The sequence below is a fragment of the Coffea arabica genome, chromosome 5c, assembly GCF_036785885.1.
Source record: "Coffea arabica cultivar ET-39 chromosome 5c, Coffea Arabica ET-39 HiFi, whole genome shotgun sequence".
Lineage (NCBI taxonomy): Eukaryota > Viridiplantae > Streptophyta > Magnoliopsida > Gentianales > Rubiaceae > Coffea > Coffea arabica.
The window spans coordinates 44682796-44695467 of NC_092319.1; the positions used below are offsets into that span (position 1 = coordinate 44682796).

At 35.3% G+C, this 12672-nt stretch overlaps 2 protein-coding genes across 2 annotated transcripts; both read right to left on the minus strand.

Moving 5' to 3' along the window:
- Nucleotides 1–6184: 6184 nt before the first annotated feature.
- Nucleotides 6185–7329, minus strand: LOC113743767 (chlorophyll a-b binding protein 2, chloroplastic-like). Its single transcript, XM_027271849.2, has one exon. The coding sequence runs from the start codon at nt 7115–7117 to the stop codon at nt 6317–6319; it is 801 nt and encodes a 266-aa protein (XP_027127650.2). The 5' UTR covers nt 7118–7329; the 3' UTR covers nt 6185–6316.
- Nucleotides 7330–8347: 1018 nt separating this feature from the next.
- LOC113743568 (uncharacterized) lies at nt 8348–12311 on the minus strand. The gene is made up of 4 exons (XM_072051121.1): nt 12122–12311; nt 11244–11311; nt 10426–10559; nt 8348–9111 (listed from the first exon to the last, which is right to left on the minus strand). The coding sequence occupies exons 1-4, from the start codon at nt 12282–12284 to the stop codon at nt 8550–8552; spliced, it is 927 nt and encodes a 308-aa protein (XP_071907222.1). The 5' UTR covers nt 12285–12311; the 3' UTR covers nt 8348–8549.
- Nucleotides 12312–12672: the final 361 nt, after the last annotated feature.

The following is a 12672-nucleotide window of genomic DNA, read 5'->3' on the forward strand; positions in this document are numbered from 1 at the left end:
AAACAATTGACCTATATTCTAAGCTCTGTGTGAGAGAGAGACAGACAGCAATAGCCAATAGAGTATGATTAGTTTAAAAACAATAATGTGCCTTTCTTCACTGTCATTGTCATTATGACTAATTGAGCCATAAAGCCTCCACTGGAGGAGGAACAAAGGCTTTGATTTGAAGCAATACTTTTTTACTAAAGCATGTCTCGGATAAATCTTTCAAATCCTTATTTATATAGGCTTTAAAAAAGATTAATGAGGTAAGTGGGATTTGTTATGTACCGTAATGCAGTACCCTAATGCCACATAATTTTAGGCCCTACAAGTTTTATTTAAGGCTAATTAACCCGAATTAGTAATCCTTGCCCATAATCACGAATGGGGAAAATGATATAAAAGCTGAGCCGTGTTTCAGAATACTAACCTTGCAGGTGCACCACATGGAAGGCACGTGGCTGGACTCGTTTTTTGGGTTCACAAGGTAACTCCTTTTTTTTTTTAAGGGTTATTATCACTTTATTCCTTCAAACTGTATCACTATTATCAATTTACCCCATAAGTAATTCAACTCAACATGTTAAGAAATTTTGGACAATAAAACATCATTTTATTCTATAGCATTGCTACATTGTTAATATCATTTTATCCTTTTAAATTATAGTGATACAATCACTTTAATTTCTAACATTATTTTTTGGGCATTTTACCTCATCGTTAATCTAACTAGTATGATAAAAAATTTTAAATGTATTTATCCTTTTTTATATATAATTAAAAATAAAAAAATTGGAATAGTTATTCTTCATTTTTTTTCACTTTAAGAGATCCAAAAATATAAAAATAAAAGGATTTTCTTAAATTTTTTTCACACTTATTAATACTAGGAAATGAAAAAGAGACAGGAAAGAAAGAGATAGAAAATTAAATTTTCCAAAGAAAGAAAATGAAGAAGAGTCTAATATTTGCCGTGTTACTTTAAGGTTGTCGGGATTACGTTTGGAATTGAGTGGTAAACAGATAAGTAAAATAATTTTAAAATAATAAAAATATTTAATTCTTTCTTATTTATATTTAAAAAAAAAAAAGAACTGAGCTCTCTCTTTCTCCCTCTCCCTCCCTATCTTTCTATTTTTTTTTCAATATTAATGAGATTGCCAAGAAGAAAGAGATTAATATTTTGATTTTTTTTTATACTAAAAAGGAGAAGAACCACTCTAAATTTTTTTTTATTTTTTTTATTATACAAAGAAGACAATACTTTTTTTCTAAAGTTTTTTAACTTGGTAAATTGATTTAACGGTGGAACAAATTGTTTAAAAAATAACTCTTGAGAATAAATTGATAATAACACTATAGCTTATGGGAGTAAGGTGATACTAATTTTAAGGGCTAAATATATCTTTTCATTTTAATTAACAAATTTCATTAAATTTGACCATTAGTTTTCGGAGTAAAGTGACTAAAATGTAACGTTAAGAGAAAAATTGATAGTGACACTGAATATTAAAGGGGCAAAGTGATAATAACTCTTTTTTTAAATAAAAAGTTTGAATGGTTTCGACTCTCAACACCTTCATGAACTAGGATACACTCTTGATACCATAAGTCATTTATAGGGATTCCTATCCTCACATTGACAATGAAATTCAAACAGACAACTTTTTGTGAATAAGTAATTTGTTCTTATCGATTGAGTTAACTTGTGTTAATGAATGCCTCTATAACTTTTTAGTTTTGCTCTTGAGACCATAAGTTGTTTATAAAGATTTTTACTTTCACATCGACAATGGAATTCAAACAGATGACTTTTTGTGAACAAGTAATTTGTCCTTATCGATTGAATTGTCTTATGTTAATGAATGCCTCTATTGCTTTTTAGTTTTGTTTTCGAAACCATAAGTCGTTTATAGGGATTTTTTCCCTCATGTCGATAATGGAATTCAAACGGACAACTCTTTTGTGAACAAGTATTTTTTCCTCATCGATTGAGTTAACTTGTGTTGATGAATGCCTCTATTGCCTTTTAGTTTTGCTTGAGGCCAACAGTTATTTATAGGAATTCTTATCCTGGTAACTACAACAAAATTCAAATAGATAACTTTTTATAAACAAATAATTTGTCCTTATTGACTGAGTTGATATGTGTTGATGAATGCTTCTATTGCTTTTCAGTTGTCCTCCCCATCAACACGATTTCCTGTTTCTTGCTTTTTTCTTTATTAGGCATTAGTTAAGACCAAAACGTATTTCTAGATCTCTCCAGACCAATGAATAAAATTACATGAGCCTTTAGTAACATTTTTGTGTTTACTCTATATCATCAAGAGTGTTTTGTTGTCAACCTAAATTCGCTTAGTCGCAAAAAAGGTTGCTAGAATAAATGTCTCAACTTTCAAACATCAAGGTGCCAATTTCAATCTTATTGAATATGCTTGTGATTGTGGGTAACGTTACTTCAATCTCTCCTATTTATTTTTCCCAGAATTGGCGCAGGTAGAAGAAAAGAAGAAGAAGAAATAGGGATTCTTCCTTGCTAAAAATTTAGTGCATTGTATATTGTATTCTATGGTAGTTCTTTCAGAAAGGGAATACATTCTTTGTCCCCCCCCCCCCTCCCCTTCCTTATTTTTGATAAGCGACAAGGCAATAGAAGTAAATATTCAGTTCCAAACACAATAGAATAAGAGTCTTGACCCCATTATTAAATTGAAAGATCAAGTTTGCACAAATATTTGATTCATTTCAAACGTGACTTAATTGGCAATCTCTATCAATTTCGATTAACAGTTTTCCAATAACAATGATGATATTCAAGTTTGGATGTAACTTCATTTCAACTTCTATATCATTCTGTATCATCAAATTGGGTATGCCGTTTCACCCATGATCAATGATGATATTCAAGTTTGGATGTGAAATTATCTTCCCCATGCCCCAACTTTATTTCAACTTCAGTATCAGTCTCCATCAACAAATTGTGTACACCTTTCATCCATGCAACAAAAAAGTCCATATTTCCTTGAAAATGTCTGTAGACCATACCATGTTTTTCGTGGCAAAACTCATCACACCATCGACCCACGTAATCCCAGATCAACTAATGCTATCCTTTTTCATTTCATGCTTTTTATGTTTTCTTTTCAGGTAATAATTTTTTCTTTTATCAAGTATATTTTCTTTTTTTTTTCTCTCAATTTATAAGGTTATTCATCCTATGTGCTTTGTAAAGATGTACACGCTAATTGAGGTTCGTAAACAGCAATATACATACCTGACCATTCCCAGGTAATCATACTGCACATTTGTGCATGATGATAAAGACCTATACATGGGTGCCTGCCTAGCCATGGCGTTTCATTCGAGTCACCACAGCTAATATGGCAATGTCTGGAACTGATACGAGTAGATAATATACAACTAAAGAAATATTGGAAGTTTGGATGGAAACTAATTGTAAACAGAGAATACAATTCAGAAACTGGTCGAAGAAAATTAATGTACTTTTCCTTTTTTCACTACGCATTTATCCGAGCTATCAAACAACTATTTTACTTTTAATTCCTGTAATTTTTTTACGACATAGTTAAATCATGAATACTGGCTTTCCACATTTAAAGCAAACAATGACAGATAATTTCTGCATTTCGAAAAGAATATATGTTGTTTTGGCATTATATGGGAACTTTATCATGACCTTAGAGGTAATGTTATAGTTGGAGAACTTAAGATTTTATATACTTCCGCCCCAGAAAGTTTACTATCATTGAAGGGTTTAACATCTTCAAAATGTAACGAAAGAGGAGGAAATCAAGTTAGCCCTGAAATCGCAAAATTTGTCAATAACCTTTTTTTATAATGTTTTGTGTGAAAATGATCTTTTTCCTCTGCAACTCGGTAGGAAGATACAAGATGATTTAAGGGCAGTTGTCCTGTGATTGTACATGCCTTTTGTACATGATTATTCATATATTAATGATAATACCGACTTGTGACCAAAAAAAAAAAAAAATTTGCAGCATTTATTGTCTTCAATGAATCAAGCTTTACAACTTACAAGAGACCCTAAGTAGTGTCGGTTACCAATCCTAGACTCAAACTAAAGTAACATCTTGATCTGGTTTTGGAAAATAACCCTGTTCTTGAACTTGTGCAATTGTCTCATTGAAGCTGAGGTCAAAAATTGCAGCTTCATCCAGAGCTGACGGCCCCTCATCAAGTACTCTCTCAAGAACCCATCCATTGTGGTCCTCAACCCTATCTAAGTGGGCATATATGACACTTCTTATTAGTTTATAATAATAACATTAATAATAGAGATCATAGTGGGTATTAAACTATAGCAAATCTATGCTATGCAGCTATTGGTAATTGTATATTTAGGCTTACCCTTTACTTAACAGCTAGCTATTGCATTCCTACTTCCCGTACTTTAGCGAATATACTAAAATCATGTAATCACGGCACGGCTCTTAGAATTTGTTCATTTGTTGGTTTCTTGGCGTCTCCTTAAAAGCTCAATTAGATGCTCCTTCCACAGATGCCTTGCACGAGCTGGCCTTCCAGAACAAAAGATATGTAGAATTCTGTAGCATTTTTCTCAGTGCTCTATATATCTATTGTCTTATCCTCTTCATCCTCCGCTGCGTCCTTTAAAAAAAATGCCTAAACATTCTTCATCTTATTCAGTGTAATGTAAAAAGTGGCTGCAGGACAACTGCATGAGACAAATTTACTGTAACATCTCATGAACTCGAAAGATAATTGGTTGTGAAAGATATCAGAAGAATGTGGTACTTTGGATCTTGATCCCATGGTGTCAAAGGGGATCATCTTGAAATTGAGAGATGAAAGGTAAGTGACTGTGAGTCTGTACATTGACACCTAACCATGTCATTAGCGTAGATTTTAATGAAATTATGATGTTTTATATATAAAAAAAAGTATTAAAAATAGCCTCAATATCTTATTAATCACTTTTTAGTTTTCAATCAAAATGTTAATTCTAGGATACGTGTAGGACTTTAAAGAAATATAAGAGTGGACTATTGCAGGTTACAATGTTGTATCCTATTGATAGACAAGAATAACCATGAATCTTCTAATTTTGAGCCTTTATGTTAACAGAAGCTATTGTTCATCGGCAACTATATCCGCAGTCAAACAATATTTTGGAATTAAATTGCTTACAGAAAGCTATTTTGAAATATTCAGCAAGTCTGTTTAATTAAATTAAGCCCATTAATGAACTTGCATCTTGTTTCAACATTCAAGTTTGGCTTACAATTATAAAAGAATTAGCTCTCGATAAGTCGCATTCGCTTTAAAGAAAGTCCTTGTCAAAGTGGGCTTCCAGCTCTAATTATCAAAATTAATTCTAGCCTCCAATATCCCATATCCAGCATGCTTTTTTTTTTTTTTTTTTTTTCCCAGGTCACATATATAATTGAGTACTGACACGGTTGAATAGTTGGAGGGCGAAGAAACGATTATGGGCCTCACCATTATATATGTCCTTAGATTCCAGAATATCAATGCTGATGCTATAAATAGTCTCATAATATGATCTGGATTCAGTCCAAAATTTGTGGTCTCATTTAATTTGCATCACCCACTGTGCTGTTCAAAATCAGTGTTCAGAGTCCATGAACACGTATTCTTGCATGGAAACTAGCATGGTGCAAATCTTTTCTTGTTTATTCACTTGTCATAATAATTCTGATCATACAACATAGCCAACAATTACACTGAAATTGGTGAATCAACCAAGAGAAGGAGCAAAGTTCTACTTAACGGTGCAAGTTTCAATAACAAAAGCTAAGGATTAGGTTGCTTTTTACCAAGTTAAATGATTTCTGTTAAGTTCGAAAGTTCAGCTTGTAAAGGCTATAAACCACGATGTAGGATCAATCGTTACAAACTGCACTACCCAAGCTCACAAGGGTTTATGTAATGAGCAGAAAACTCCTTCCCAGTTCCCACAAAGAGTATAATTTCTTGATGCCAGAACTTGTCACGCTAGCTCGTTAAGGTATTCTTATGTTTGATTTGAAAGAATTGACACCGCAAAGTTGCCTCTGAATTAAAGGCACGTTAAATAGTGGATGCTTTGGGTACTTTTGTATTGCAGACATCAACTTTCAACCACTATATGATCTTTGACCTCATTTTCTCGGAGGAAACAATATTCTGAAAATTACTTTAAGAAAGAATGACACTTTATATGCATAAAGTCCATCATTTACATCTCTAAATCATCAACAATTTCGTAACAATCCAATCACACAAATGCTTTGGAACAAATCACAGTATATTAATAACCACCAAATTATTTGCCAGGGACAAAGTTTGTTGCATATGCCCAGGCATTGTTGTTCACTGGATCAGCAAGGTGATCAGCTAGGTTCTCCAAAGGTCCTTTTCCCGTTACAATAGCTTGAACAAAGAAACCAAGCATGGAAAACATAGCCAACCTACCATTCTTGATTTCCTTGACTTTAAGCTCAGCAAAAGCCTCAGGATCATCTGCCAATCCAAGAGGATCAAAGCTCCCTCCAGGATAAATAGGATCAGTCACCTCCCCAAGCGGTCCACCGGCAATTCTGTAGCCCTCCGCTGCCCCCATTAAGACGACTTGTGAAGCCCAGATGGCTAAAATGCTCTGTGCATGAATTAAGCTTGGGTTACCTAAATAATCAAGCCCACCTTCACTGAAAATTTGTGAACCAGCTTTGAACCAAACTGCTTCTCCAAACTTGACACCATTTCTTGATAAAAGCTCAGGAAAAACACAACCAAGTGCTCCAAGCATAGCCCATCTTGAATGAATAACTTCTAACTCACGGTTCTTGGCAAATGTCTCGGGATCAGCTGAGAGGCCGGCTGTATCCCACCCGTAATCACCAGGGAATTCTCCGGTAAGGTAAGACGGCGGTGAGCCGGATAAGGGGCCTAAGTATAGAACTCTGTCTGGACCATACCACGGAACCCCTGATGATGGTTTTGGTTTTGCTACAGTTTTTCTCATGGTAACTCTTCCTTCACCAAGTCGCTCTGATGTTGATGGGGCGATTTTTATGGCTTTTCCTGCGAATGAAGGTGATGAAAGAGCCATTGTTGAGGCAGCCATGGTCGTTTTGAGGAAATGGTTTTGATCAGCGGTTGAATGTGGAAGAAACTATTATAATTTGTTGATGAGGACTTTCTTGAATGGAATATGATTTTATGGGTGTTGGAGAAATGAAAAAGGTCGAAGGTCCTCATCCAATGCTATCTTTATCTTTTTTCCCATTGGTGAGAATAGGCTTTGGGATTTTCTTGTGTAGTCTTCTTCTCTCTTTTAGGCTTCAAACAATCTGTTGTGATATACTACTAGATTTATTTACACTTTTTCCTTTTCTTGAAATTTTCAAGGATATTAGTTGCATTCATTCCAGCCAATAAAACTAGTCCACGCACTGAGTTGAGATGAAAGTATGGCTTTTTTTTTTTGGTTTTTTCCTCTTTTGAAGGATATTGTGAATACCCCATTGGATTATTTGCGTACACTGATTCAACTTGGTTGAGACATACACATGTTTTTTATCATATAGGAAAAAAAAAAAAGAGATGTGGGTATAAACCTCATCCCTCTACTAGCCGAAAATCGAAAACACAACAATAGCAAATTTATACATTTGCCACTGCTACTTGCATTCATCTATTATCGAGAACTCAATTTAGAAAAGAAATGTACTATACACAATATGGCATTGAAAGTGATGCATTGAAAACGAAGGACGAGGGTGCATTTGGACATTCGTTAGATATACCTTTTCTTTTTATGATTTTACAGAACCCTTTGAATCAAGGGAAAAGGTAGATTATGGATCATCAAAAATTGTAGAGATGTACCGCATATAAATTGTCAAACTTAATGCTTCAAATTGAGCCTGATGCAACTTTTACAGCTTCTGATAAGCTAAAGATAATTGGGTCTAGTTAAGGGATGGCCCTGAAGGTATTCGTCAAGACAGGGCTCGTGTGTTAATTTTGTTTTGTTTTTTTTTCAAGCGAAACTAATTTAAGAAAGTATCAAATTCCAAAAGGATTTTGGAGAGTAATTTGACAGTATCCGCAATAAAGAAATAAATGTTTCCAAACTTGTAAGGCATTGCTTGGTTTAAATGCATGGAGAAAGATGGAAATGTGACCAGTGTCCAAGGTTTGCATTATCAACTGGCTTAATTTCTTAAATAACTGGCGAATTTTAGTTCAGTTCTCATGGGAGTATCGCAGTCCAACAATGGCTAGATCAAGAGCTTTGAGCACGCTGAATAAAATGCAGAAATAGATGACCTCTCGGCCTTTTGAAGAAAGATGCAGCAACTAATAGTGGATCAATTATCAGCGTATCATTCGGCAAAAGTAGGCGACCGATCTTGTATTAATACTGGATTCTTGAAGCCTGAATCTAATCTATCTACTTTAGCAGAACATCAAGTTACCAGACCCTTTTTGTAGTACAACCAGAAGTGCAGTTAAAACAACAGTAATATCCAAAAGTAGTCCGACTGTCAAAGTTACAAAGAGTCATCTCCCCATTCACTTGGCAGTGAGGATTTGAATATCTGTTGAAGTACCGATCTTTTTGTTTGATCAAGTTCCATAACATATCTGCGGTGAGCACCAAGTTTCAATGCCTTGTGCCCTTCCGTAGCAGCTCTTTTCCTCAAAGAGGAGAGCACGCCTTCTCCCGGAGAATCGGTGCTGCTTTCTCGTGCCTCATTTTCACATTTTTGTCCATCGGTTCTTGAAGCAAGGGTACTCCCATTTGCTGAGTTTACAGGAGATTTTCTATTTCCTTGTGTCTCGTCCTTGGCAGTACCTGGGGTGTCCTTGCTACCACTGTTACTGCTGTTCCCCCACCATTTATATGAAACAGTTGACAAGCCGTGTGAGGGAAATCCATATTTAAACTCATCTTCATTGGTTGAAGTTCCTTTTGTCAAGTTTAACCCAGTCAACTTTGGCGGACTCCCGATTTGGGGGTTCTTGTTTCCTTGGAGCTGCATGACAGATTGTGCTTTTGAAACTTCTGCCACAGAGCTAGTTGTTTTATTTTGAAGCTCAGTGCCCGTGCCCCTAATAGAAGGTAAAATGAAAGAAGGAGAGAGTGTGAAGGACTGATGGTCACAGCATGAAAAAGGGAAAAACAATGAAACAAGAAAACACTATCAAACTCCATGGAGAGTAAAAAGTTCGATATTTAGTGTTCATGGAGATGGAGATAGGAAGGAGGGGCAATGCAGAATAATGAAGGCAGCCTTTCTCATAAATTTGTCCAAAGCCAGCCAAATAACTTGGATAATAGCCACAAAGAGTATTAGAGAGCAATCAACAGAAGCAGAATTTTCAAAGGGAAAAAGAAAGATAAAAGCACACCAAGAAGGTTAAAGAAAGATCAGAAAAAAGTAGAAAGGCAGTGACAGAACTTATGAAGTACAAAATCCAGTTCCCTATGGTTCAGAAAAAGCTAAAAGCTAGCCAAATACTAAATACATAAACCCGAAGTCTAACTAAAGCTGATTCTAAGGTGCTCAACAATCCAAAAGAGTCTCCCTTAAGTACTTTGTCACCAAATTTCTGAGCCAATAGAATAATAAAACACCCTTACATCTCATTAAGAAACCATCCTCAATCTCCAAGACAAATCAAACTTCAAACTAAGACATAAATTTCATAAGATCATCATATTAGCACCACATAGTCTCAGATCTCAGAAGCATTAGCTCTAACAAAATGAACTAAGTTTTCTGTATCAATCTACTGGAAGCCCATCAACAACATTAAAGCCCCTTCTCCTCGTGATGCTTCATTTGCCCTAAAAAGCCTGAGACGTCAACCCAAAGATAAAGCTAGACCTATTCCATTAGTGCTGACAGCTTCTAAAGTCCAAAAAAACATTAGAAGGCCAGAGATGGACAGAGAGACACTGATCGTTAAGCTCTTCCTTCAATAGGTTATCTAGACAAGGAAGAAGTGAACACAAAGAAGAAAGCACAGAATACAAATCCTTTTTTCATTGGGTTTCCTTGACAACCAGTCCCTGCATGCATGCTGACATCATCTACACAGAGCATTTAGAATACTATTTTCTCTTTCTACCCTGGCTGCTCAAGCTTTTATATGTCACAAAAATCCAACTTGTTTATCATCACTACAGTATGACAACCATCCAATAAAAGGCCAAGCAACAACTGGAGATCAGGTAAGCAGTAAGCAGAAATGAGAGAAGCTCTTATTTACATATCACAGGACACAGTTGGTGCATTCAAGATGAAGTTCACATCATAAATAGCCAGAGCATGGATTAACCACATGAAAGCTATGTTAATCAGTTTAGTACACTTCAGTAGCATTAGTAGAATCTGGTCCAGAAGCTTCAAATTCACTTACGCAAGCAATGACACTGTTGAATTTGCTAAAGCATCACTGCCTTGACCAGCATCTTTCGGCACTTCATTTAGTTGCTTGTTTTTTGCCCTAGCAGCATCCTCCTTAATTTGTTCAATACTCTTCCCAGAAAGGAACTAGTCATCCACAAAAGAAATATCAGCATATATGAGGTTATTAAAAAAAAAATACTACTACAAGGAGGAAAATAAATTCTATATGATTGATTTGGAATTGGAAACAATCCAGCAATACAAAGAGTAGAATGCACAAATTTGTGCTCAGGCCTACTGGTCAGCTGGTGCCTAAGGTGTGTATACTCGTTATAATTTTTTTTAATTCCTCTTGCAGGGCCAGTAGCGCTCTCTATTCTCCTCTGCTTATATGTACCTCATATTACAAAATTAAGTGTACTAAATTCAGAATAATTTCCCTTGAGCTGCATTCTGAAAGAATCCAGGACTATAAATAAGCAATGAGTACATGAATTAAGCAAGTGGTAAAAATTGCATTGGACTGAAAACATTGGTTGTCAAAATTTTATAAAGCAATAGAAGGGGTGAATCTTTGGTTCCTCTCTAGCATACCCATTGAAAATTTTCACACATAAAGTTTAACTTGGTCTGTGGAATACAAAGTGTAATGTAGAGAAATATAACCAAAATTCCACACACTATAATTTGAGTTATCCTAAAGAATAAGACAGCCGTATTGTGATTCTGCACACTCAAAACAAAATGTAATCCATCATTATCATGGTGCCAATGCATTTACAGTCACACTGGATCAAAAGGAGAATATCACAGGGTGTGAAGCCTGACCTTCCGATGTGGCCATCTCACTAGACCATTCTCATGGCATATTTTCTTTAAGACACTAGGACAAACACCTGCAAAATAAACACAAAGGATTCAGGATATCGCCCGTCTTGTTCTTCTTCTTCAGTAAGCATGATTTGATCAAATTTGACTTAATCTTTTAGTTTATGTACACGTTACACCGCATCCATCCAAATTCGACATGATACCATTTAATTCTTCCTCAACCAGATTTTAAAATTTTCAGCCCCTCACGCTCATTCCATATTCAATTAACATATGCAAAACTATAAAGATCAACTATGGCTTCACAGCAAACTTCATCAATTTCAGTTATTCAAGTGCTATACAGAAGACCCTAAAAGGCACTGATCAAAGTGCTAAAGATGCACAATGAACTCATCAGTTATCATATGAGACAAATATAAGAACATAAATCATAAACATCTCCCAGCTTGATATACCAAAAATCTTATTAAAGCAGTACAAAAGACCTGTATATTCTAAATCCTAGAATGTGAGTAGCAATTTCTTTGGCATTATACCTCAATTTCACAACATCCCAATTGAAAGGGAAGCTTCATTTTTCTGGAAAAATCAATCCAAGCCCTCTTCAAAGTTGAACTCAAGACAAGTATCTAATCCTAAAGTTCTCGTTTTTATCTTTATTTTCTGGGCTACCTTTTCTTTTTCTTTTTATTGTTTTTGGGTTTTTCATTAGTCAGCTGATTCTGCAGCAAAAAGGGACCATTTTGCGGGAAATTTAGTACAATATGAAAATTTTAAACAATGATTTTTGTACACTAAACGGAGCTGGCAATATTTAAACAAAAAAAAAAAAGCAAGACAGATATCGAAAAAAATGTAGGAGGAGAGCGTACCAAGAGTGTCAGCAGCATCGGAGAGGGGCAAAGAGAAGAACTTGGAGACTTGATCGAACGTCAGAGACTTAGTAATCGGAAGTGGAGCCGCTTTTGGGTTTGGATTTGGGTTTGGGTATGGGTTGAGGGTCGGGTTTGGAGGTCGGCTTTGCAGTGCACTCATTATTGAATTTTTTGTGTCTCGGATTTTCTGCGGCAGTCTTTACTCCTAAGAAGTACAGGTGATTTTATAACTGGGGCAGTTAAAACGTGCTCAACGACTGACGACTTGGGCGAATAGTCGTAAGCCCCAAAACTTGCCTTGACACAGAGTATATTTATTTGGAATAATTATTGTAATATTTTTTATGATGTGATATATGTAATATAAAAAAATAAATTAGAAAATATATTTACAATATAAATAAAATATTATCTGGCAAAATTGAGCTATCCAACTCAAGTCAATACTCTTATGGAGTCGAATTCGAACACGGCTACCTTTACTTACGAGTCGAGCATTAGTGCTCTTTTGTAAGCACCGATTTCAAGTTCCAGTGTTTTAGTACAAT

Coding starts and splice junctions, on each gene's coding strand:
- LOC113743767 (XM_027271849.2), bottom strand. CDS start 7,117: ATGGCTGCCTCAACAATGGCTCTTTCATCACCTTCATTCGCAGGAAAA.
- LOC113743568 (XM_072051121.1), bottom strand. CDS start 12,284: ATGAGTGCACTGCAAAGCCGACCTCCAAACCCGACCCTCAACCCATAC. Junction 11,312..12,121: donor CGATGCTGCTGACACTCTTG/GTACGCTCTCCT, acceptor TTTATTTTGCAG/GTGTTTGTCCTAGTGTCTTA. Junction 9,112..10,425: donor TCAACAGTGTCATTGCTTGC/GTAAGTGAATTT, acceptor ACCTTCTATTAG/GGGCACGGGCACTGAGCTTC.